The sequence below is a fragment of the Arachis hypogaea genome, chromosome 6, assembly GCF_003086295.3.
Source record: "Arachis hypogaea cultivar Tifrunner chromosome 6, arahy.Tifrunner.gnm2.J5K5, whole genome shotgun sequence".
Classification (NCBI taxonomy): domain Eukaryota; kingdom Viridiplantae; phylum Streptophyta; class Magnoliopsida; order Fabales; family Fabaceae; genus Arachis; species Arachis hypogaea.
In genome coordinates, this window is record NC_092041.1 from 12,165,803 (window position 1) to 12,191,680 (window position 25,878).

Here is a 25,878-nt window from a genome sequence, read left to right on the forward strand (position 1 = left end):
AGAATGATCTCTATGGCTCATGGTAGTAGTACAATTAAGGTTCTACATAAGGAGGAAGGATGAAGAAGCATTGTTAGGGTTCTGCGTAAATAAAATACGAAGTTATATTTTTAAAAATTGTCAGGGGCGGGTTGAGTGACTCATTAACATGCCAATTCAGGCTGACACTTAACGGACACATCATCATCTTAATGTATCATGTATTCACGTTCTGTTAACCTCAAAAATAAATTATTGACGTAGGGGCTATAACTTGTCTCACAGAAAAAATACCAAAAGCCAAAAAATAATTTTTTTTTAAATTTCGTTATCCTTCGAAAAAATTGTCAAAAATAGAATTAGATATTATTTTTTTTTTAAATGGCCACTCCATGTAACTTCTTTTTAATTTTTGTCTAATTAAAACTCCACATCCAAAGAAGTTATTTTTCGGCACTAAAATTTTATTTTTACCATTATTAGAATTAAAGTTAAAAGATTACTGTACTTACTTTTTTAACGTAATCTTCCTTAACATTATGCTGACTTTGACGCATAATCAGCTATGCCAAATGTTATTACACTACTCGACAATTAACTTATGGCCATCGCTAATCACATCTACGCAAGCCACCAAAAAATGCATATATATATATATATATATATATATATATAGGTAAATTCTAGCCTACCCTTTTTATAATAACATGTAATTTACCCTCTGTGACATGTCATCTTTTAATTGGTTGCTATGTTAACTATAGTTAAACTATTGGTAATTAAATTATAGCCCAAAGTGGGTGATTATATAATTTACTAAAATATTAAAAATTCAGTCTTTCATTTTTCTCCCAAATCATCCTCCCACACAATGATGCCAGAGGATAGACTTCTGTGTTCAATCATCTCTTGAGGTAACTTGTCAACATTAGTTTCATGAGGAATGGAGATAACAGATGAACCTTCATGTTTTTCAATTCGAAAAACTTCATAAGGTGCAACCTGTTGAGAAAATAAATAAATAATAATTTGCTAGCTTACTCATTAAACTAAAGCATATGAATACAGATAATTATAGGACATACCTTCGTTGTGAATGGAGATGATTGATAAAAATATAACTTTACTTTTTAATGTTTATAGAAATTATATATTTATCCCTCTTATAAAAATATTTAATTACAAAATTATCCTACTTTAGTTAACATATTAACTCTTATTGAGTTAAATTAACTCAAACTAAAACTAAGCATCCAATTAAAACATACCACGTCACGAAAAGTAATTTACATGTTGAAATAGAAAGGATTGAGTAGAATTCACCATATATATATATATATATATATATATATATACTTACTTGTTATGTAATATCACTAGTATGGGCTTCTAGTTCATATTTAAGTAAGTGTATTTAAGTGTTAGAACAGAAAATAGAGACGGACAAAAAACTTTTAGAATAGCAAAGATATAAATAGTAAATTTAAGTAAGTGAGAGACAAAAGAAACAAACTTAAAAACATAAATTTAATGAAATTTTCTCGCATCAAAATGTCATTCTGTCTATATAATTTCTTGGTTCTCTTCTTAAGTTCTTATGCTACTCTGCCTATTAATTATTTTAATAAAAGATGTTATTTTAATTTTTTTTAATGATATATTTTACTAATTTTTTATATCTTTTATCTTGTCTATTTTAATAAAAAAATGTAATAAAGACATGGCACCAATGTGACCAAAAAACTAAACCATATTAGATTTATCAGTCACTTATTTATTGCATAATGTTCGTGGACAACTTCAATTTTGGGGATTTTTTATTTATATAAATAAATTAATATAATAATTATCGATTTTCATAATTTGTAGCATTTTTTTGAAAATGAATAATATGTCACATTTCATTTACAGAATAAACGAATTGACATTAGACGTATTTCGTTTATACATTAAACGAGATAAGGTTATAAATGGATGGTCCTATGATGTGTGTTCACGTGTTCTGCAACGTTCTTATTTCTTTTACAGTGTAAATGAAATACGTCTAATGTCAATTCGTTTACTCTATAAACGAAATAGGCTCAATGACATTTATTTAAGGGATTTCCTTCACACACCCATTGAAGAAGTCAAAAGTTACTATTTACTTTATCTTTTTATCCATTTTATCCTTGTTTGACCAAACTGACGGCTTAGTTAAACATTATGGCAGACGATGTGAACATTAACAGGCTGAATATCACGTGACATGTTATGCATTTTCGTAAAAACGCTATAAATTACGGAAATCAGTAATTATTATATTTAATTTCTTTATATAAATAAAAAATCCATTGTTTGGTCGTGGGTTTTTATGTGTTACTAGGTTGTTGGGCACTCGGTCCTATATAATTTGGGCCTATTTTCATTTAGGATGGTTAAGGATAGTGGGCTCTTGACCCAATTAAGAAATCAGACATATGGGACCACCACTATTGTTTTGTTTTCTACTTTCAAGTTCTAGACTATAGTGACTAGTGGTAACTGGTAAATATGAAAATGGAGGGATAACATGAACATCAGAACATGCCTAATTGTCTATGGAGGTTCCATCCATTAATGAGAATATGAAAATGGTGGTTGGAGGTTGGCATTTACTTCGTTGCTATGTTTGGTTGACTCACACACTCACATACTTACTTAGTTTCCGAATGTCACCCCACAACTACAAACAAAGCTTAAAAAGCTTCGAAAATTATACTAGTTAGCTTACCTACCAAATTAAATAATAGAAGCTAACTTCTTCATAACCATTTTACCTAAGCTTAAGTTAATTCTCCTTTATGTAAGAATGAATGAGTACATAGAACTTTAACATGCCTACCAAACTATAATTTTTTCAAAAAAAAAAACTATATGATCATTAATAATCAATTATTAAAGTCGTGTCTAATTCTGAGAATAAATTAAAACAAATTATAAAAGTCTAATTTTTTTTTTATGTTGATGGGTCTGATGGATTTATTAGTTAGAGGCATAACATTATTTCATGGAAGAAAAGACAAGAGGAACTTAAATTTTGAGGGAACTAAGACGTTTACATCAACATCTGAATGGATAAAGGGGTATCTGAAGGAATGGTTAATGATAATGAGTGGACATTACAAGGCACACGTTAAAATTTAATGAATAAGATGGGAAGGGAGCAATAATGCACAGATCTGAATTGGGCGGTGATTTTAATTGATTAAACATAAATAAATAATTGAGTATTATTTTGTATTTTTTTTATAAGCGATCCTATAGTACTAAGAACACATTATTATTCTTATTATTATTGTATAGGTCGTGTTAAATTGTTAATTAGTACTTTTAAAATACTTAATAAGACATTTAATATAAAATTGTTTGTTAAAAATTTAAAAATCGGAAAATTCAATTCCTTGATAATGTTTTATTCACTTTTTATTATAAAATAATTTATTTATTATTAATAAGGTTAATGAGTGTGCTATAAACAATTCTTTGCTAAATCTGTACTATTTTAGAGTATAATGCAAATTTAACATGTAATATAATAATGCAGTAAAAGATAAGAACATCATGAACATGCATTAAATTAGAAATTTTTCTATTTATACACTTTTATTTTATTAATTAAGAAAATCTAATATAAATTAAAAATTATATTTTTATATTTATATACAAATAATGTTATTCAAATTTAAGTTTTGTACAGAGATTAATTATACATTATTATATTAGTAAAATTAATTAATTTTTAAATCTATTATCTAACACATCACCTAAACTTATAAATCTAATTAGATAACCTACAAAATCCTTTACTGAACCAAAACTAAAATTTATGATATTATCCATTAAAAATTCATTATTTTAGAGTAGCACTTCACCCATAATAGTTTATACTAATATTTATAAAGATTTGCATATAAGATTCATGGCACGTGAAGTTGATAATTTTACTGATTTGACTAAATTTTTATTCAATAATTTTTAATTTTTAACTTCAAATGAAGTTAATTGCATCTGAATTTTCACCGATATATATATAAATCAATACAATTCGCATTATATATATATACCAAAATTTATGAGGATAAATTAATAAAATTTATTTATTAAAAATAAATTGTTATTTGTAGTGATTAATTGGTTACCAAAATTGTTAAAAAAAAAAAGAATAAGTTGTTGTAATATATGGCGAAAACAGAGACCCAACCCTACCACGCAACACTCATTTCCTTCCCAATTTCCATTCGAATTCCAACTTGTCATTCTTTCCAATTTCCAAAACAGTCGCCAACAGATTCTTCGATTGGATTAAACTAAGATTCCAATTACTGTTAATTAAGTCGTTCTTAGTTCTTACTCACATCGAATCGAAAAAGTAAGTTGGGTTCAGGTGTGGCTTGAATGGGTATTGCAGCTGCTGCTGTGGTTGTGCCATTTGGCCTCCTCTTCTTCACTTCAGGCCTCGCTGTTAATCTCATTCAGGTTTTTCTTCTTCGTCTTCTTACTTCCTACTTACTCTTTGATTTCTTAGTTAATGGAGTTCACGTCGTAATCATTTGCTGCATCTCCATGCAAATCTCGTTCTTTTTTTCTATTAATATGATAAGACTAGTAGTGCTATAGTTTAAACTAGGGGAGTTTAGGGTTTAAGCTTTGTATCATGGATTCATAGTCTAGGCACATTGCTACTACTGATTTGTTACCATTTCTATTTTAGTTCAAGTGCCATAGACAAACATTGTCTTTAGATGAAAAGGGAAACAATGATAGAGTTGCTGCTGTTATGATTGACCAATGATAGAGTTTCCTGGAAAGTTGAATTTTCTGTGGGAAGTTCATTCAGAAAGAAAAGATGAGAGCGAGAGCGCGCAAGAAAATTTCATCTGATACCATATTGTGAAGGAGAGGTTCTGTGAGAAAATGGGAATCAATCTTCATTAATTAATTTCAACTCACTAATGGTACATATATATCAGCCGGTTTGAGTGCAAAGGGAGCAGGGAAAAATGAAACCAGACTTCTAACTAACTGCCTATATTATCTTATTAACTTCTAATCAGTTTTTCTAACTAATTAATTTTCTCATGAGGCATAATAGAAAGGAAGGAATGTAAACTTGAAAAGTTTATTTTGGACATGAATGAATTTGGCGCATATGCTTTCAGCATGTGGAAGCTGGTTGATCCTTTGTTGTATTAACTCTGTTTGAAAGCAGGAGTGGTATACTGGAATAATTTGTTTATACTGAGGAATATTTACTGCACAAAATTAGGTTTTCAAAAATGCTATTCGTACACCAAAATTAGCCACTAAAATCAGCCACCAATATATTTGTGTATAAATACATGTGTGGTTTAATTTATTTTCAATGTGTATTTGTATTCCAACATGTATTTTATATTGGTGGTTGATTTTAGTGCACACGTAGCATAGTCATTAAGTTTTATATATCCATCTTTTCTTTCAGTAAAACAATAATATGAAGCCAAAACAGAAAGGATCTTGAATCAATTCAATTAATTTTTCCCTTCTTGATATCTTGTCTCAGGCAGTATCTTATGTTCTTGTACGGCCTCTGTCAAAGAATCTGCACAGGCGGATCAACCGTGTAGTTGCAGAATTGTTGTGGCTGGAACTTGTATGGCTTATTGATTGGTGGGCTGGTGTTAAGGTAAACCAGTACCATGTCCTCTGCAATATTTTTCTATGCACAGTAACTGTCTACTAATTTAGTTGATTGTTTACCAGAACAAAGCATTGTTTTGCACTTTCCTTGCAACATTCTAAAAGACTATTGTATTAATAGGGTCTAATTCACCCTTTTGTTTATTAAATATGTATAATATTAACAAATGTGAAATTAGTCAAGATGTTAAATATCTTGTATTATAATTAGGAAGCTTTGAGTTCAATCCCCATTATACACAGTAGAAGTAGATATTGGCTTGGGTCTCTATATTATGTTTAAAATGAATTTCTTTGTATATGTAACATTAACCTTTTGGCCTGATCATCTCTACCGTCTCCTTAGGAGGTGCATTTTTTTCATTTTTCATGAGTTAATTCATGTTGTGCACAAATATGCTTTGTAGGGAAAGATTTCAGCCATATTGTGTAATTAGGCACAGATGTTCCAGCCAAGGTTGTTTCATTGGGAAATAAACATGCTTCCATTGGTTCTAATACTAAAATTGAATCAAATGTCAAAACTAATATATCTTAGGTTGTTCGATAGTTTCAAGAAACATTATAAATGGAAGAAAACCGGTAATTTGAAAGCCACATTTCTTTTGGTTAAGTTTATTCTGTTGCATTCAGAATGATTAAAGCTTTCTTCTGTAACATTTTCCCTTCAGGTTGAAGTATTCACAGATCATGAAACGTTCCAATTGATGGGCAAGTATTTTGTTACCCTGTGTATTTGGCCTTTTTGTATCACGGATGTATGCTTGCATACCAGAAAGGGGTTGGGGAAGTTTATTGTGAAATTTGTGTATCAATAATATGATTCTTATTTTGAAATTTCCAGGTAAAGAGCATGCCCTTGTCATATGCAATCACAGAAGCGATATTGATTGGCTTGTTGGATGGGTTTTAGCTCAGGTGATTGTCTTATTTGTATGACCTTTCCACATCTTCAGCACAAGCAAGTTAAAACAAACGCAGTGTGTTAAAAAAAATAGCTTATTTCATTTTAGAAGTGTGAATTATTTGAAATTATAGTACCATGGGTGTGGGATAGAAGGATATGTATACTCTTATGTGTGTGCTACGATAAGACATGGTATTTGATCAATTTTTGTTGTTGGCAATTTTGGGTGCTTCGATTGCTGATTGGTTATTTATTGTTATTGAACAGCGCTCAGGTTGCCTTGGCAGTACTTTAGCTGTGATGAAGAAATCTTCAAAGTTTCTGCCGGTATGCTTCATCATGACATGAACTTTTTAAAGTAAATGATTGCATGATTGTTTGTATTAAGTTATTATGAAGAAATGGTCTTAAAGTGCACCTTGCACTCTAGGGGATTTTAATTCTTAGCTTTTCAATATACTGTCATGCAATGATTTTCCCTTTATGTTCTTTAAACCTAATGACCTAGTGGGTGCAGTTTACGTTCTTTGATGAAACAAATATATCTAGTATTCAAGTATTTTATGGCCTAGGAATACTTTTCCGCTTGTGCTTGTCATGAATATAAACTTAGAAGGTTGTATTTTGCTTTTGATATCACAAGTATTACTGTCAATGTTGGGCTATCTGCTAAGCTCTACTCATGCAGGTCATTGGTTGGTCAATGTGGTTTTCTGAGTATCTTTTCCTAGAGAGAAGCTGGGCCAAGGATGAAAGCACATTAAAGGTATGATTTACTATAATACATACAATTCATTTATATGCTGTACTCATAATAGATTTTTGTGCTTGTTTGTTATATCAATGATTTCTTCTTACCTATGCATATGTAAAAAGACTATAACTCCCCTCTCTACCTTTTTCTCTCAAGATGCAAAAGCTTGTTGATTATATTTGGGAATTTCATTTGAATGTTTCATTTATCATAAATGCAGTCAGGCATCCAGCGACTGAGCGATTTTCCTCTTCCGTTTTGGTTGGCTCTCTTTGTAGAAGGAACACGCTTCACACAAGCTAAACTATTAGCTGCTCAAGAATATGCAGCCTCTGCTGGATTGCCTATTCCTAGAAATGTTTTGATTCCTAGAACTAAGGTGAGATATAGATCTTATCTTTAACATTTGTCTTCATCCTTTGCTTTTTCCTTCCAGATATTGGAGCTATGCTGAACGAAATTTAATGTGATCAAGTTTAGCATATGCAAATCTTGCAGGATTGACAATGAAATTATTTTATTATAATTTTAGCTTATAATTAGGTTGCTGACAGTTTATGAGAAAAGATTTGTTATTTGTTACTTGTAATATTTTTGGGATCACTTTAGCTTCCAAGAGTAATTATAAATGGTTGCTCTGCCCTTTCTCTATTCTGTACTATGACTAAACCAAATTGAGAGACTAGACAATACTTTGGGGTTTTATTAGGTCAAAGGTTAGGTTTTCTTGGGAAGCTATGTGGGTGCTTTGCAATAGGGTTCACACTTGATGGACTTGAGAGAAAACCCAAGCAAGGGCAATTTAATTGTTATTATTGTTTTCCAGGGAATAGTAGTTTGATTGATGATAACATGGCTGATTTTGGTCCTACTCTTTTTTGTTGGTTGCTCTTACTTGTAATTTATTGCTTTCAGGGATTTGTTTCAGCAGTAAGTCACATGCGCTCATTTGTTCCTGCCATTTATGACGTAACAGTGGCTATCCCCAAGTGTTCACCCACCCCTACAATGCTTAGACTCTTAAAAGGGCAACCCTCAGTGGTAAGACAATTAAAATTACAATTTCGAAACAATTACACTTGAAGATGCCTAATAGCTGAACTGTTTTGCTTTCCTTGTGCCTATCTTGTAATGTTAGTCTCTGACTAGCAATCATGGGCAGAAAATGCAACTGCAGAAATGAACTTATATTACTAAAAATTAGGAATTATATATGGACACCAAAAGCCATGTTATAAACGATCTGTGTGTGCTAGTTACTTTTTCTAATTGTAACATTCTGTATATTACTAAGGTATTACTCTAACTGCTTTGGGTTAACGGAAGCCATGAAAAAAGCTTGTTAATAATTTAATATACAGAGTCTATTGCATATGGCCTAGTTTTCTTCCATTGTGGATAGAGTTGAACTTTTGAAATTTCCTGCTATTTCTGGAGATGCGCTTACATGGAATTTAAGGCTATATCCCTAATTTCCTTTATCAAAGATCCATAGTTTTCTATCTAGATACTCAGTTGGCTGAATGATTTACATGTCTGCTGATTGGAGTCTGGAATATTGAGGGGAGTGATTTTGTAGATGTTGACAGGATTGGATCATGCTTGTGTTTAGCTTTTGCTTTGTTGTACATTATTAAGAGGCTACCTTATCTGCCAAAGTCCTGCTGCATTTCTTTGTTAATGTCTCGTTATGGAGGGTCTACACTGTTTATTACTCCAGTTCCTGAGGGCTTAAGCTTCCCTCCTCAACTTTTACTGATCACAAAAAGAAAAAAATTCCTTGTATAATAAAATTTCTTTAATTTTTAATACTGTAGGTGCAAGTTCACATCAAGCGCCATTTGATGAATGAATTGCCAGAAACAGATGAAGCTGTTGCTCAATGGTGTCGAGATGTATTTGTTGCCAAGGTGGGTGCTGATTAGATTTCCTTTTTTCCCCCTCCTTTTACCTGCTTGATTTCAACATCCTCGGTTGATAATATATCTAAATCATTCTTTCAATGTTAACCACGGGGCACACCAGGATGCATTATTAGACAAACATATAGCTGAAGATACTTTTAGTGATAAAGAGCTGCAGGATACTGGTCGGCCAAAAAAATCTCTTCTGGTAGGTTACTCCATCCATATTTCTAACCCTTCAACGTCCATATTTATCGGTTATCCTTTTCTCGTGTTCTCTTTCCTCTTAGATATTTATCTAAAGAACCTTCTAACCTTATGTTGGGAACAGGTAACCATATCTTGGTCTGGTCTGATTGTTACGGGAGCCGTCAAGTTTCTCCGATGGACTTCGCTACTATCATCCTGGAAGGGTATTGCAATTTCAACTGCTAGTTTGGCAGTCGTTACTGGCCTCATGCAAATCTTGATTATGTTCTCACAGTCGGAGCGTTCAACGCCAGCCAAGGTCCTCCCTGCAAAGCCAAAGAGCACAGGGGAACAAGTGGAGGATAAGAATGTCAAACAACAGTAGATTTTGGTGAACATACATAGGGAATTCGTCTCTCTCTTTTGGTGTGCTTAACCTGCATCTGTTTGTGTCTTGGGAGGGACTCGCGTAATGCTCATTGGTTTTGCTTTTGATATCTACCCCATATTATGTGTTCAATTCTTCTATGTACTATGGTGTATGCATATTGATTTATTGTTTATTAGGATAAACTTTGTATTGACCATATATCATGACCTCTGTAGGTTCTCTCTATCCTATTATTTTAGACCACCATTCCTACAATATTATTAGACACTAATCACTCATTTTTTAAAAATACATACGAGTGAGGCTTGGAGTTTATCTAGTTTCCATATACTGAAGTGCATTACTAATCCAAATAATCAGGTTTATTTAATCTTAGTTTTGGTTGGCACTACTGGTATCCTAACCTATTACTAGGGACTTATTAACCTGGTTTAGAGTTTAGTCAAAGTTAAAGCTCTTTGATCCTCCTAGTGCGTGTTCTTAATTATTACAACCAATATCTATCAGAGATTAATTAGTAAAACATTTGACAGGATATACCATCCTAATCAATAATCATCAACAAATTTCGGGTATTAATTTATCTTGGAGGACAGAGCTGAAATATTGTTGAACAGAGAGCAAGTAAAACCGAAATTGAGACATATTATATATAAAATATAATTGAAAAAAGTTGTTTCTTTATGCATTGATTAATATCTTCTACTACCTTTGCTAGTTGCTACTTTCTTTCTTTCTTTTCATTCTTTGGTCAAGCTAAATTCTTGCTTTGAAGGTCATTCATTATAAAAGTTAGATTTTAAGGCCCAGAAAAAGATATGAGCATAGGCCCACTGTTGTGTGGATTAGTCCCTTTCCAACACATGTTTTAGGTATAGCTTAACCTTCAAATCAGCATAGGAAACCAGACCCAAAAAAGAAATAAAATAAATAAATAAATAAAAAGAAAAAGAAAAAGAAAGAAATCAGTATAGGAAAATGAATTCAATTTTAATACACGACTTTATGCTGCTGGTAGAACTGTCATGGTATTTAAAGAACACAACACAAAGTGACAACATCTAAATTATGATCTCAAAAAATGGGTTTTAACAGTTTGTGGTCTGTGAAAGCTGCTGAATGAAAAGGACATTATGTTTGGACTATTTGGACGGTCAATGATGACTGAAAAATCGAAACTGTTATCCTTGCTTTTTCCCCCTCCTCATAGTAACTACTTTTTTCGTCGAAAATTTAAGCTACTATACTCTACGTACCCTAAAAAAACTAACACAATATATCTAATTAATTAAGTTAATTACATGTCTTTCATTTCATATAATGATTAAATTTTTTGTCATTAATTTTAACTATAAAAAATATATATTAGATATTAATTAAAATCAACTGTGAAAATTACTGAAATGTTAATATTCAAAGAACATTTAAAAACTTTATAAAATTTAATTGGAAGTTGTAAATAGTAAACATATTGAGTAGTAGCTGGAATCAGGTCAGCATATTCAGCTTCTTTAATTGTGCTGTTTTCCATCTGAAGATGCAGAATACAATAGATTTAAGCTAGTTCGTTCACACTACTATATTGCTCCCATCACCAACAGTGAATTCAATTAAGCCTAGAATTGGAGACACACTCAAATGATGTCACCAATTTCTTTGAATAGTGAGTTTTAATTGAATAATTATCTGACTTTCCCTAAACCATATATAACTACTAATTTAAAACTTAGATATAGTAAATATGTTCGGTAACCGTTTATCTTCTTTTGTATGTTGCACTGTTTATTATTTCACTTCATTCAACATATAGAAAAATTTTTAAAATATACCGATATACTGATATTTCAATAATTTTTAACCGTTTTTAATTAAAATCAACGTTTAAAATTACTGAAATACTAACGTACTAGTATACTTAAAAGATTTTCCAATATATATATATATATCTCTTTTATATTGCTAGCTGTTAATTACTTTGCTTATATTTTTCACACATAGTTTATACCAAATTAATTATCATATATTCTTCATACATGGCCCGTTTAAAATCTGAGATACAGTTGAATATATGCTACACAATAAGGGTTTATATATCTACGGAGAGTTTTGACTGATGGTAGAATTATTGACTATTATCAAATAATAAAGTGTTGTCAAGTGAAGTGTTACATTTGTTAGATATACTACACTATACTATAAAAAAAATATTTAGTAGTTTTTATTATTATTTTAATTTCAATTTATAATTAGAGTTATACAGTTATTCAATTAAATTTATATATTTAGATAATTTTTTAAGTAACAAATTTAAAATAATTATTTTTATTAATGTAATAATATACAATTAATATATGTATGTATAAAACTCTTTTATACTAACAATGTGTAAAAATTAAATTCTCATAATTATATTGCATCAAATATTATATTTAGATGCATGCATTCATACATATCCAATAATTAAATAAATGTCTCAAATATTTGTAATCAATAACTATTGTTAAGTAGTTCCTATAGTATATACATACAAGAATTTGAAGAAATTAAAAAAGAAGTGTGGAGTGTGGAAAATGATTTTTAATATGAAAATAGAGATAGTATTTTAGTTGAATATTGATATTTAAAATGCATTATAATATTGTAGAAATTATTTAACACGTTTTTCATACGTTCATATGATATTATCATGTATTCATCAAAATATTGCCACGTAAACAACAGGTCTCTATGTATTAATTTTTTACCTTCAAAATTTATCAACCTGTAATTATACCAAATAATTTTATTTTAAACAAAAATATCAATATTTTTTTTCATATAAAAAAAATAGCCGTGGTTCGGAGTAGTGTTAGTTATATTTAATTATTAATTGTTGATAATGGGTTATGGGGATTAGCAAATAGCAGGGCATATATATTTGGAAGTTTTCAGAAGACATGGGCATGGGAACAGAAGAATCATGTTTAGTTTATCACTGATTCCCATCTTACAATGCAAAATCACTCGAGCTGTCTTGGAAATTTAAAAGGATATGAAAGAAGAAGATGAAGATGAAGAAGCATGGGAATGTGATCTCTCCTTGCATTGCTTAGTAGTCAACACCAATACTCTTTTTTTGCTAAAATTGTTTTCTTCTGTCCCCTTTTTCATGCACATATCTTTATTATTATTCCATGCCTATACCTACACCCATAAATCACATTTAATCTCTTCAACCATGCATGCATATATATCCAAAACCAATAATGTTTATTACTACTACTAATAATAATAATATTTCTAATTTTTCTTATGTATATAGAATGACGACACACCTATGCATATAGTGTTCCCCCCCATTTCATCTAATAAAATTGTGCTTTTATTGCATGATCTATGTATTTCCTCAAAAAACATGTTTTGCATGTTTCAAAAAGATTATTTTCAAGTGGAGAACATGTTATTCTAGAGCTTTGGACACTGTATATGTGAACTTATTATGTTCTCATCTCATCTCGAAAATAAGTTATGTTTATTTTTTTTAGAATAAAATATATTTTTTATCTTTAAAGTTTGATAAAAATTTTAAAAGTATCCTTAAGTTTTATTTTGTTCAATTTTGTTCTAAATATTTTTTTATTTGCATCAGATATATTATCGATGGCTAAATTTTCAAAAAGTTTAAGATTAATCTAACAATAATGCATGAAAATTATGCTTAATTTGCTTGTGTATGTTGAGGGTTGTTCTTATAAAATTGTTATTGAATTAATCTTAATTTTTTAAAAAAAAATTAGCCGTCAGAAGTATATTTGATATAAATCGAAAATTTTTGGGACAAAATTAAAACAAAATAAAATTTATGAATATTTTTAAAAATTTTGTCAAATTTTATAGACAAAAAATATATTTTATCTTTTTTTTAATATGTTATTATTACTGTCATTTTTTTATATATTTTAAGAATTTAACTATCTTGTACTCGAACAACACATCTTAAAAAGATAATAATAAAATTTTTTTAATGTTTTTGATGTATTCAATACATTGAAAACATAAAAAAAATTGTGCTAATTTTTATAAAATATTTTTTTATTGTATGTTTAATCTTGGTTCTTACAACATAAATTAGTAAAAACTCATATTTTAATATAAAAAAGAGAGTAATAAAATATGTAGTAATTAAGTGGATCATATATATTATCCAAATTAAACCAAATTAAAGGAGTAAAAATAAAAGTGAGATTTTATTTTCTGATTTCAAATATTATTATTTCACATTTTCTCGTTCTCTACTTTTGATTATTATTATGTCACATGTATTGGTATACCGGTATAGAGAAGATCGGGTAAAAGTGAAAATGGCATATTATTACTTGAGTAATTAATACAACTGGAAAGAATATTATTAAAGATACTATTGATGCTACAGCACTACTTCTGTCTTCTCTGAAGATTGTACACAATTCATCATTATATTCCGTTTGTCTCTTTTTTAATTCTTAGCGTAATAACTATTATTTTCTTTTAAAAACGATAATTGCTTATTTCATGAATGTTAAAAAAAAATTGTATATGTAACATAAAATTATTTTTATATTTCAAGTATATTTAAATTTTATATACGCCCAAGCACTATCACTAGCAATTAATAACTCAGAGCAAATAATCAAATACTGTCCTTATAAAATAGACAAAAAAATATTTAAATAATGAATTATTACAAATAAAAAAATTAGCTAATACTTTTATTAAAATCTGACTAGCACTTAATTAAAAAAAATAAATAATTCTATAAATTATTTATTAATAATAATTAATTAATAATTATAAATTATAAAATTTACTCTCCTAACACTCCTTTTACAAATATATAATTTTGGGAAGAAAGATGAGGCTAACATACAGTAGCTCAAATAAAGGCAAAAAGAAAGATACAAATTCACATATATAAATAAAAATTTAATCTTTATATATTAATAGTATAAAAAATTATATATATTTAATTATGTATCATAATATCAATAAAAATAACTATTTTTAATAATTAATATTTAAATAATTATTTAAATAAAAAATATAATTAAATAATTATGTAAAATTACTAATACTATCACTGTATTCATAATATATATCGTACATTGAAACTATAGAGGTGAAACTATAGGCCATTGAACCCTAGATATTATATAATCCTGCATGTGTTTATGATTTTTTCAAAAAGGCTCTGCATTGACTTCATCAAGTCAGCATATATAAGGCTGATTCTGAATGTGAACTGTACTGTCTTTTCTTAATTAGTTTTTTTTTTTTCTTAAATTCTTTGTCCAAGTTAAATTAATAAAACGTTTCTTTATATATCATATCTTCTCGCTAGTGCGTAGTATACATTCTTTCTGAATCCTTTGAGAAAACAATTTGTGAGAGCTTAAAGAGTTTCATAAACTATTAATAATAACTATTTAAATTATAAAAGTTCTGATACCATATATAATAATAAAATTATTTTTATAAAATTTTAACCGATAAAAGAATATATAAAAATTTATATTTCTAACATTTACAATAGATAATTAATACAAGTTACCCTTTCATAGAAAATAAGATTTTGTAGTAACTAGTATATTTAGTATCACTATATATTATATAGAAGTGAAGCATAATCTAGATATATCATATATGGAAGGATGACTTTGAATTTATGATATCAAATAAAATACAAGAAAAAGATTGAGTAGTTGAGGTAACTAACTGGTAAGTGCAATGAATCTTTGTTTTTTGTTTGAAAATAATAATTGCAAAGTTGAAGAGAAGAACAGAAAAGACAATATTTGCAACTTATATGGGTAGCTTTAGAATTAAAGAAAATAATAATAATAATAATAATAATAAGAAGATGATGGAGTAGTAGTGGTCCTGAGAAGAGGTGGGATGGTACTGTAACTGATCATCAGCATCCATGGATCTATCCATGCAAGCCAGCGAAGAGAGACAAATATAAAAAATAAAAAAATATGAATTTATATCCTCTAAATTTTAGATTTTATTTTAAAAGATAAAGTATATTTTTTTATTATTTATTTTATAAATAAAATAAAAAATATAAAAAATAAAATATTTAAAATGAGAAATTATATTTTATTTTTTAAAATAAAAATTTAAAATTTAAAAAATTTAAATTAAAAAATATTATTTAAATATTAAAATTAATTATTATATATTTATATATAAATATATATAATTTAATTTATTTTTAATATATATTTATATATAAATAATAAGAAAACAATTAAAAGCAGCCTAGATTTATGGTGATAACTGTAACACCATATGCCCACCAATTCGCTACACTACAAAAAAACTAATTCATGAACCATACACATCATCTTATCCTAACCCTTCTTTTCTCTTGTGTGCCTTTTGACCCTTTTTTTTTTTTTTACTTTTAAATTGTTAGAATATAATTAAGATCAATTAGTATTATTTGGTATATTTGAATATTTATTATAGGAGATTATGTCTTTATTATTACGATTCTCTTAGTACTTATAAATACCTTTTTATATTGTATTATTTTAGACAATTGGAGCAGACAACTTGAATACTCACAAATCCTTTCTTCAGTCTAGTCTCTTATTTCTAACATGGTATTCCTTAAAGAGGATATGTTATTTATCTTGCGGTGAAATCACCGTAGTTTTTGCCTTTTTTTTTCTATGCCATTCTTTGTTCACTTTTGTTACTCCTTTGATGCTTTTTCACCTCACCGACTAGCCTATTTTTTCTGTCTTGTGTTTTTTTTAGTCGAATGATCAAACACCATTGTCATCCGCTACTTACCTATTCTCATAAAGAAATCATATAGTTTTCACTCTCTTTCGCTAGTTCTGTCAGCGTTCTCTTGTGGCATTTGCATCTGCGTTCTCTTGTGTAGTTCCATCTGCGTTCTCTCGTGCCAGATCCGTTTGTGTTCTCTCGTAGCAGTTCCGTCTACATTTTCTCGTGACAATTCCGTCTGCGTTTCGTTTGTGTTTCCTTATGGCAGTTCTGTCTGCGTTTCTTTTTGGCAGTTCCGTCGTGCTTCCTTCAAACAAGCGGCAGTTCCATCTGCACTTCCTTCGGACAAGCGGCAATTTCGTCTCTTTCTTCAGACAAGCGGCAGTTCCGTCGTGCTTCCTTCATACTAGCGGCAGTTCCATTTGCGCTTCCTTCCGGCAGTTACGTTTGCACCTAGTTTTTTTTCTCTTTATTTCATTGTTTTAAATAAGTTTCAAACTCTAGATAGGAGATTACGTCTTTATTATTACGATTCTCTTAGTACCTATAAATATCCTTTTATATTGTATCATTTTAGACAATTCGAACAGATAACTTGAATAGTCAACTTAATTACACTCAATAATACACAAATTATTGCTTCAGTTTAGTCTCTTATTTTTTATATTAATCATCTAACTCTCATTGTTTTTTATACAAATTAAGTTTATTAAAGATATAATTATATATATTAAAAATATAAACAATTAATTTTATAATATAATGTCAAATTTTTATAATCGAATTTGATTCTTATTAATTTAAAAAATATAACAAACTTATTAAAAATATGGCTATATAGTTATGAATTTAATTTTTGAAAAAAGAAAATGATTGATTTGGCATAATTAACTAGGGCACAAATATATGGAATATAATTAACATATACATACATATAGAATATCCTTTTGTATGTAAGTTTTACATATAGGGTATAATTTTGATACATTGTCATTATATATTAAGATTTAATTGAAGAAGTATGATGTGAAGCTTTCAATAGTCTGAATCAAATGATGATTATATTTGATACACAGTTGCGAGGTATGCGGAGGTGGGGGTGACCAAGTAGTGGGAGCCAATAATGCTTCTAATAATATTTAATCACTTTTAATTTCTAGCAAACTTATTAAGCCTCTTCTTATTAGGTTCATGGACTTACCCATGAATATATACATATATTACATATTATTATTTGATTGATTTTGACCGCTAAATAATTTGAACATAGATTACTACTAGCTAGGTAGCCAACACATGGTTTGGCTCGTATTGTAGGGAGGTCAATTATAGTGTAAGAAGCTAAGCATGCATTATATATTATATATATATAAATGCACGCACCTCAACATTATAAACCTGAGGACTGAGCTTAACACTGCAGCTTCCTCTGTTTTCACTCTTTAATAATACTGTACTAACAACAAACACCATATTGCTCTCTCTCTCTCTCTCTCTCTCTCTCTCTCTCTCTCTCTCTCTCTCTCTCTCTCTCTCTCTCTCTCTCTCTCTCTCTCTCTCTCTCTCTCTCTCTCTCTCTCTCTCTCTCTCTCTCTCAATATGCAATAACTTGTTGGATCCTATTAAACACACTTGCCAAATGCAAACAAAAGAAACAATTAGTAAATCTTTAAATTAAATATAAAGTTACTCAAATTATACTCATCTAAGTAGTTCTTAATACATTAGTCAGTTACTGATTAATACTAAAATAATTATTATTTAAACAATTATGTTAGATTTATAATAAAATCAACTATTAAAGTTAGTTATTAGTATATAATACGTATAAAAATTAGTTAAGTTACACATATATTTATATATAAATATATGGTAACTAATTTTAATAACTGATGATTTTAGAATATAAATAATATTTTTTATTATTTAAATAATTAAAATTATTGATTATAAAATTTTAAATTATATAAAAGTATTTTATTTTTCAGACAAATAATTAGAAAAAAAAAAGCGATTTTATGACAATTAATTAGTAGGAATTTTATTTGATGAACTTTTCCATATAGCACCATCGTTAAACAAATTAAAATGAAATTAAGATAGGTGAGTTCATTAAAATGACGCACATTATTATTAAATTATGACTATGTATTTAAAAACCTTGTGGCGAGTTAAACAATGTAGGGTTTTACTATGAATGTTTAAGTAAGAAAAATATTAGATTAGAGTGGTTAATGAGGGAATTAAGGGAGAGTTAAAAAAGGAATGAGGTGATAGGAAACGGTTAGCTTAATTAGCCGACCGGTATGCGCACACCAATATAAATGTTTGGTGCATATTGGGACACTCCTTCTTTCACTTCTTGTCCTTTCATCCTTTCATCTATTACTTTATTTTACTACCTCTTAACAACATTGTCTTTGCTGGGATTCGTGCTATCTCTTCACTTAATTAATTAATTGCATATATACATACATAGTATAGTCATTATGTTCATTTCTTTTGGATTATATAAAAAAATAGTATAAGACTAATAAAAAAAAGTCCTATACAAAAAATTCACGTAAAATTCAGAAAAAATTCTTACAAAAAAGAACCTATTAAAAATATAACTATTTATATATTTTTTTCTGTCAACTTAAGTTTTTATGAAAAATAATTTCATGATAATTTATTCTTTAAAAGTTCAAATGTTTTAAATTGTTATTTAAAAGTATAATTTTGAGTTAAATTATATTAATCGTTGCATAATTAAATTAGATGATAACATGTTGGATTAATCATTTTGTAAAACATCATTATTTAATCAACTAAATGACTAATTTAACTTATTATTATATATATTTTTTATAAACTAATTTTAAAAGTCTACTAATCTTTTGATAATCAAATTAAAACATACATTATCTTTCAAATACTATTTTGACAATTAATTAATCACCTCGTAGTATAATATATAGTAGTATATAACATAATTATATGTTCTTCATTCTGTTTAGGATTAAGTGTGTAACTTATTATTATTATTATTATATAGTTGTTATATTTGGTTGGTGGTGAGTGGTGATGAGAATTTAAATTGCAAAGAAAGTACGTGGTTGATTATTTGATGAAGTTTCATTGAGTATGGCACTGTTGAGCGTACAGAATGTTTTCATCACGAAGCTAAATTTGAGTGTGTGATGACACCTTCTGCTCTAAAGGACAAAAGCACATAATTCATAATTGTGGCACCACTCAGACGCATGTGAGTCTCTATCTATTCATCATACACCTACCTATATTTGTCATTTTTCCAATAACCATTTTTTGTTCCCATTCTTATCATATCTCCATACCCTTTATTATAACTAGTAGAGAATAATTCTTATTACCTCAACTACTTTTTAATATTATAATTATACCAAAACAGATCTTTATTTTGATGTACTTGTTTATGTATGTAGTTGTAAAAAATTAATTATTTATATATCATGCATTTTTATTTTAAAATTAATGATCTAGATAGAGTTAGATTCACTTAATCGCACTTATTAATTAGATCATTGATAACAAAAAGTTTCTAGTCCTACAAATAATTTTTTGTGTAAAAATAAATTAAAAATATCATCACATACATTATTAGCTTATAATATATAGCTAGCTATTATAATAGTTTCTATATATAAATTTTACAAAAGATTAAGTGATCTGCTAACTTATTCTAAAAAGATTGTTCAAGAGATAAAAAAAAAATTATCTCATACTTATAAAGACTATTAAATTTTTTATTTTAGGCAATATAGGACTTGATACACCCCTCACTCTCTAATGATTTGAAGCCTAAAATTTAAAAATGAGTTGAATTTTGTATGATGTGAGAGTGATCCAATAACAAAATTTAATTCAATTTGATATCATATAAGAAATTAAGTGGGTTTAATTTAATTTATTCTAAAAATTAAATTAAAAAATAAAAATTATCTCACATTTATAAAAACTATCTAACTTTTAAATTTAGCCAATGTAAGACTTGATAAATTTTATACAATTTTTATTGTTTGAATTAATGTTTTTTTAATATTGAGTTCTATACTTAGTCTAATAAATTTACTGTTATAAGTAAAGTTCCATACTAACTAGCTACCTGATTAAATTAATTTAGGGATATAATTATTTATATATTTATATATTTTATTTATTTATTTTTTGAATAAATGATTTCGTCAAAATGATGTTAATAATTTTTGGTCCTCAAAATGATTACAACTAAGGTATAGTGGTTTTGAATGTCCAAGACTCCAACGTCTGCATTTAGGAGTGGGCCACAAGAAGAGTAGATGACATGCATATTGACATGCTTAAAAGAATAGGGGAGATGCAAAACGTTTCCATGTGTAACACATAACACATAGTGCAGTTTTTCCATGTTTATTAATAACTTTAACATAATTAACTAACTTTTTCCTTAAATATTAATATGTCAAATTAGGCAGTTTTTCACTCCCATTGTTCAATTACATTTCTGCAACTTTAATTTTCGGTGGAAACTCATGTGAAGTCGACTTTACGTGAAGTTGATATCGGAGAGTAGTCGTTAGATAATTTGACTGATTTGATTAAATTTTTATCCAACGACTCTCAAGTATCAACTTCACGTGAAGTCGACTTCACCTGAACTTTCACCTTAATTTTCTACATGGTTTGTTTTTTTTTTAAAAAAGAAGGTTATCTTTTAGTAAAGAAATTAAAATATATGTATGAATAAATAAAATACAATACTCGAAATTAAAGTATAAACAGAAATTTGATTTTTGAGGAGCGCATAACGCTCCTTTAAGTTAAAAGATACATTGATTGAGTTTTGTAATAATCTCTCTCTCCCCCGACAGGGATAAAAAGAAAAAGCAAAGAGAGCTTTTGTCATCAATTTTCTTTCTGTTTTATTGAGGATAATAATAATAATATATATAGTAGCATTTGCTTTACAATTCTAAAGAGAGCAATAGTAAACAATTAATAAGCCATAACCAAGTTACCCAAGTAGAGAAAATAGTTAATAATTACATTCTTTTTCCAAACAGTGCAAAAATTGACAAATCTGGCTTTGAAGAAAACCTATATGTTTCTATGTTAGTGGAAATATTAATCAGGAAATGAGGGAATTGTCTAGAGTATAATGATGGACTTTTAAAAACTAAGAAAGTAATTGAGACTAATTCGCCTTCTCATATCAATATTTGTTTTTCTTTTAATGGATAAAATTAAAAGGAATAAAAATAGAAAAACTAGTAACATGAGTGTTTAACTAGCTAGCTCCTATATAGTGATGAGTTTATCTAATTTGAGATCATTTATTTTGTTTTTACAGCTGTTTGTTTTGATAATTGAAAAATAATTACATTATATTGAGATCCATACAATTATAAATTGATAAAAATCATATTTTAATTGTCATAAGATACCATTGAAATTGTAAAGTAACATATCTTGAACGACTAATATATATATATATATATATATATATGGGAATGAGTTTAATAACCTGATAATTTTATAACTTCATATACTTTTTGAATGAGTAAACACTACAAGAGACACGCTGAATAGCGGCGGTTTTTTTAGGAATTTGCGGCGGTTTTTAACCGTCGCGGAACAAAATTCCAGCGGTTTCATAAGCGTCGCCTATTAAGGGGTGGAGATTTGATTTTGCGACGATTTTGAAAAACCGCTGGTACAACCGCTGCAAATCAGATAATTGACTTTGCGGCGGTTGCAAAACCGCCGCTATTTTGGCCAGCGGATTTAAAAAAAATTTGCGGCAGTTTTAAACCGCCACAGATTTGAGTGGATTTTTGTTTATAGATAAAGTTTCATGAAAATAATTGAGTATATAATGAGTTAACATTCAATTGAAGGAAACAAAAAGTGACCCTCAAAAAACATAAATATCTCTATCATGAAAATATTCAGGTCAGTATCACAGGGAGGCCAGGTATGAATAACGCTAACATAACCGTGTAACTCACATCCAACATCCATCAAAACAAGATCTCCCTATTTAATCTGCCAAATATGTGATAAAAAATTGAATAATAAAAAATAAATACTAGGAGACAACATTTGGTGATGATAACTAAATTAAGCTTTTGGTTATTTCCCAAATAGTGTATGACATTTGCATTCAGCCCACCACCAACGATAGGATTGAATCTGTTATGAAGTACAATAAAAGACAAGAGAAAGCGTGCAATTAATCATTGATAAATGTGAAAGGTTCTTAAACTATCAATTAAAAACACAAAAGTAATCATAAATGAAAAAAATCCTTAAGCAGTTAATTAATTCAATAGAGAGGCACTCACTCCATTCGCTGTGCTCCTCTCATTTTGCATTCATATTCAACCTTTGCAGCTAGCATACCTTCAAAAGGTATATTTTTGAATGCAGCATAGTCAACAAAAGGGCCTATTCAAGACAGATAAGAAAGGTTCAAAGTATCAATATTTTAGTGCTTCAAAAGAGAAAGACTTAAGACTAGTTAGTACTCCCAGTTCTCAAAGAAAGACTTGTGTACATCAGACAGATAGTACCTTTGATGCTGTGCCTTGATAATGTCAACAATATCTTGAGCTGTAACACTGAATAATAAGCAAATTTAGAAGCATAATCCATATATAGCATAAATCAACAGCTCAAAATTGCATCAATTCCAAGAGCGTGTAGATTATCTGATCTGCATGTCTACTAAAACACCGCCCCTTTCCAACCATAACCAAAATACTAGTGTGATATCTATTAAACAAATCTCAATTCTTCTCAATTGAATCTAAAAAACTAACGATTCAAAATGCCACCTAGATTAATTAATTACAAATACATGTAAAAAAAAGTGCAATACCATTTCAACAATTCAATTGATACAGGAGAATATAAAATAGCAGGTATGTGCACAATAAGACTAAGCACTACACATGCATGTTATTCCATATTTTCATCCTACAAAGACTAAGCACTACACATGCATGTTATTCCTCACAGCCAAGCTCATATATGCAATTCCTCTTTTATGATTTTTACGTTAAAAAATAAAAAAAGCTAACATGTCTAGTGAGACAAACATATATGCACAAGCCTTCTTTGTCAGAAACATAGACAGATAAAAAGATAAAACATGAAAAAGAACAACTTGAAGATAAATGAAAAAAGAAGGGGTAAAAATTGAAAAAAAAAATAGCTTTTCACTTAATAATGGCATAGGAGACAACAATTTAGCACCCTTAGGCCTACAAACACGCACACATTTTGAGAAAAACTACTACAAGAACTTCATCAATAAAAAAGGATCTCCTTCATTCTGACTAAGAACTCTTCAATGGTGGATCCATTGACTCACTTGTTAAGGCCTATAGTCAGAATAATAAGGCCTTTGCTTCTGACTTTGTTACTGGAATGATTAAGATGGGAACATGCTGCCCTTAACTGGGTCAAAAGGTGAGATAAGGAAGAATTGCAGAAGAGTGAATTAGTTCATGAATTAAATTTATGAATGAAGACACATAAATTTATTTCTTGATGTGAACTTTGTGCCTCTGGAAATTGAGAAGCAGTTTAGTGAGTTTAAGCTGTTTAAGAGTCTAATTAAGTGAACACTAGTGATAATGCAAAACACCTTTACACACATTATTTGCACCATGTAATAATGCATAAGTTAGAGAAGTACTATAAAAAGTTAATTCAAAACCTTTGGACGGTACAATAGCTTGGGGATTCAAAATCAGCCCCTCCCCACATTATGTCTCTGACTTCTAAATTGATTGATGAGAGCTTGGGCCTAAACAAAGAAAATAATCTATCACCAGTGTTTGAAAAATTAGAAATGATATAAGGGGCAAATAAGAGATGAAATAGTAAAGAAGGAACCATACACAATCAATTCCTATAGGGTGCAAAGATCGACCAAGCAAACCAAAATTGATATGAACATCAAGCAATAAATACCATGAGAATGCTTAGGCACATGCAGTTTTGAAGATGATCTATGGCTGCCTCGATCCATTCCTTTCTTAGGCAATAAATCAGAAGGCACAGCATTAACTCAATAGAAATATATGCATATACTGTTCATATATGGTTACAATATAAAATAATATCAAACTACTCTATTCCTCTTTAACTTGAATTGCTTTAATAAGCAGATTTGAAATTTAATTCTTCTCTTCAATGGAATTTGAGTTTTTCTCTCATTGTTCTATATAGTGAAATGAACTTAGAAATTTTCGTGAATAATAGCTTACAGCAACAAAATCTGCATGACCTTTACACTATTATTTGATACCAGTTTCAGTAACACAATTACCAGGCAGTAAAATTAAATTTGAAAAACAAACAAGACATAGCATCGATGAAACAAAGCAATTACTGGGTAAAAAATGAGCAAAACCAATTTCAAAGTACATAGAAAGAAAGTTAGGAGAATAGTGGAACAAAATAGAAGCAGAACAGTTTCAAAAAAGGAAGAAGTTGAGTCATTAGTGAATCTGTCCTGGTTTCGGCGACGGCTGTAGCTGGTGGCGGCGTGTGCGATGGCGACCTCCTCTCCCTATTCGGGTCCTCTCAGCGGTAGCTCTATCAATGGCAGCAGCAGCAAACCCTAATGGCGATGGGAATAGGGTGCGACGACGACGGCCTTGACCCCAATCGACAGCAGCGGCGGCAGCAGCAGAGTAGGACGGTGCGAGAACGGACCTTCTCCTTCTCCCCTGCGTTCATCGTCTTCTGCTTCTCCTTCACTCTTCGTCGTTCTTCTCCTTCGTGAGCACGCGCACTCCCTCTCTTCGCGAACTCTCTCTCTCTTCGGCTTCAGTGGCGACGACGGCAAGCTTAGTGGTGGCGGCGGTGGCAAGACGCGATGGTGAAGAGTGAAGATTCGCGATGAGGACGACGACGGCGCTGGCTTCGCGGTGAGATGATGCGATCTCCCTCTCTCTTCGCGGTTCTTTCTCTTGCGATTCTGGCTTTCTGACGGCGCGACAACGCGACGGCGGCCGACAACCCAGCAGCGCCAGCCTGGCTCCTTCCTCCCTTCCCTCTTCTTCTGCGTTTTTCCCTCTTTTCTCTTTAGGTTTCTCTCTTTTTTTTTATGCTGTTGCTGAGTGTTGTTGTGTTTTTGGGAAGGGGGAGATTGAAATATCGCCAAAAAAAGGTGGATTTGCTTCGGTTCTTTAAAATTCGTGGCAAAACCATATTAAATAGCTGCTCTTTCAATTTTCACCACTAAAACTGCTGGAAAACCATCAGATAGCTGCGGTTATAAAAA

At 29.6% G+C, this 25,878-nt stretch overlaps 1 protein-coding gene and 1 long non-coding RNA gene across 3 annotated transcripts; one reads left to right on the forward strand and one right to left on the reverse strand.

The window, feature by feature from the left end:
* Positions 1–4,151: 4,151 nt before the first annotated feature.
* Positions 4,152–10,079, forward strand: LOC112696058 (1-acyl-sn-glycerol-3-phosphate acyltransferase 2). Its single transcript, XM_025748643.3, has 11 exons — positions 4,152–4,476; positions 5,543–5,665; positions 6,351–6,390; positions 6,524–6,597; positions 6,854–6,913; positions 7,275–7,352; positions 7,561–7,719; positions 8,256–8,381; positions 9,158–9,250; positions 9,366–9,452; positions 9,576–10,079. The coding sequence occupies exons 1-11, from the start codon at positions 4,396–4,398 to the stop codon at positions 9,816–9,818; spliced, it is 1,164 nt and encodes a 387-aa protein (XP_025604428.1). The 5' UTR covers positions 4,152–4,395; the 3' UTR covers positions 9,819–10,079.
* A 12,554-nt stretch (positions 10,080–22,633) lies between these two features.
* Positions 22,634–25,815, reverse strand: LOC112696059 (uncharacterized). 2 transcript variants are annotated; one of them, XR_003150654.3, is made up of 5 exons: positions 24,488–25,814; positions 24,304–24,393; positions 23,153–23,200; positions 22,925–23,027; positions 22,634–22,772 (listed from the first exon to the last, which is right to left on the reverse strand). It is a non-coding gene; the product is annotated as an uncharacterized lncRNA (long non-coding RNA). The 2 variants fall into 2 exon arrangements; XR_003150653.3 differs by having other exon boundaries at positions 24,304–25,815.
* Between the last annotated feature and the right edge of the window lie 63 nt (positions 25,816–25,878).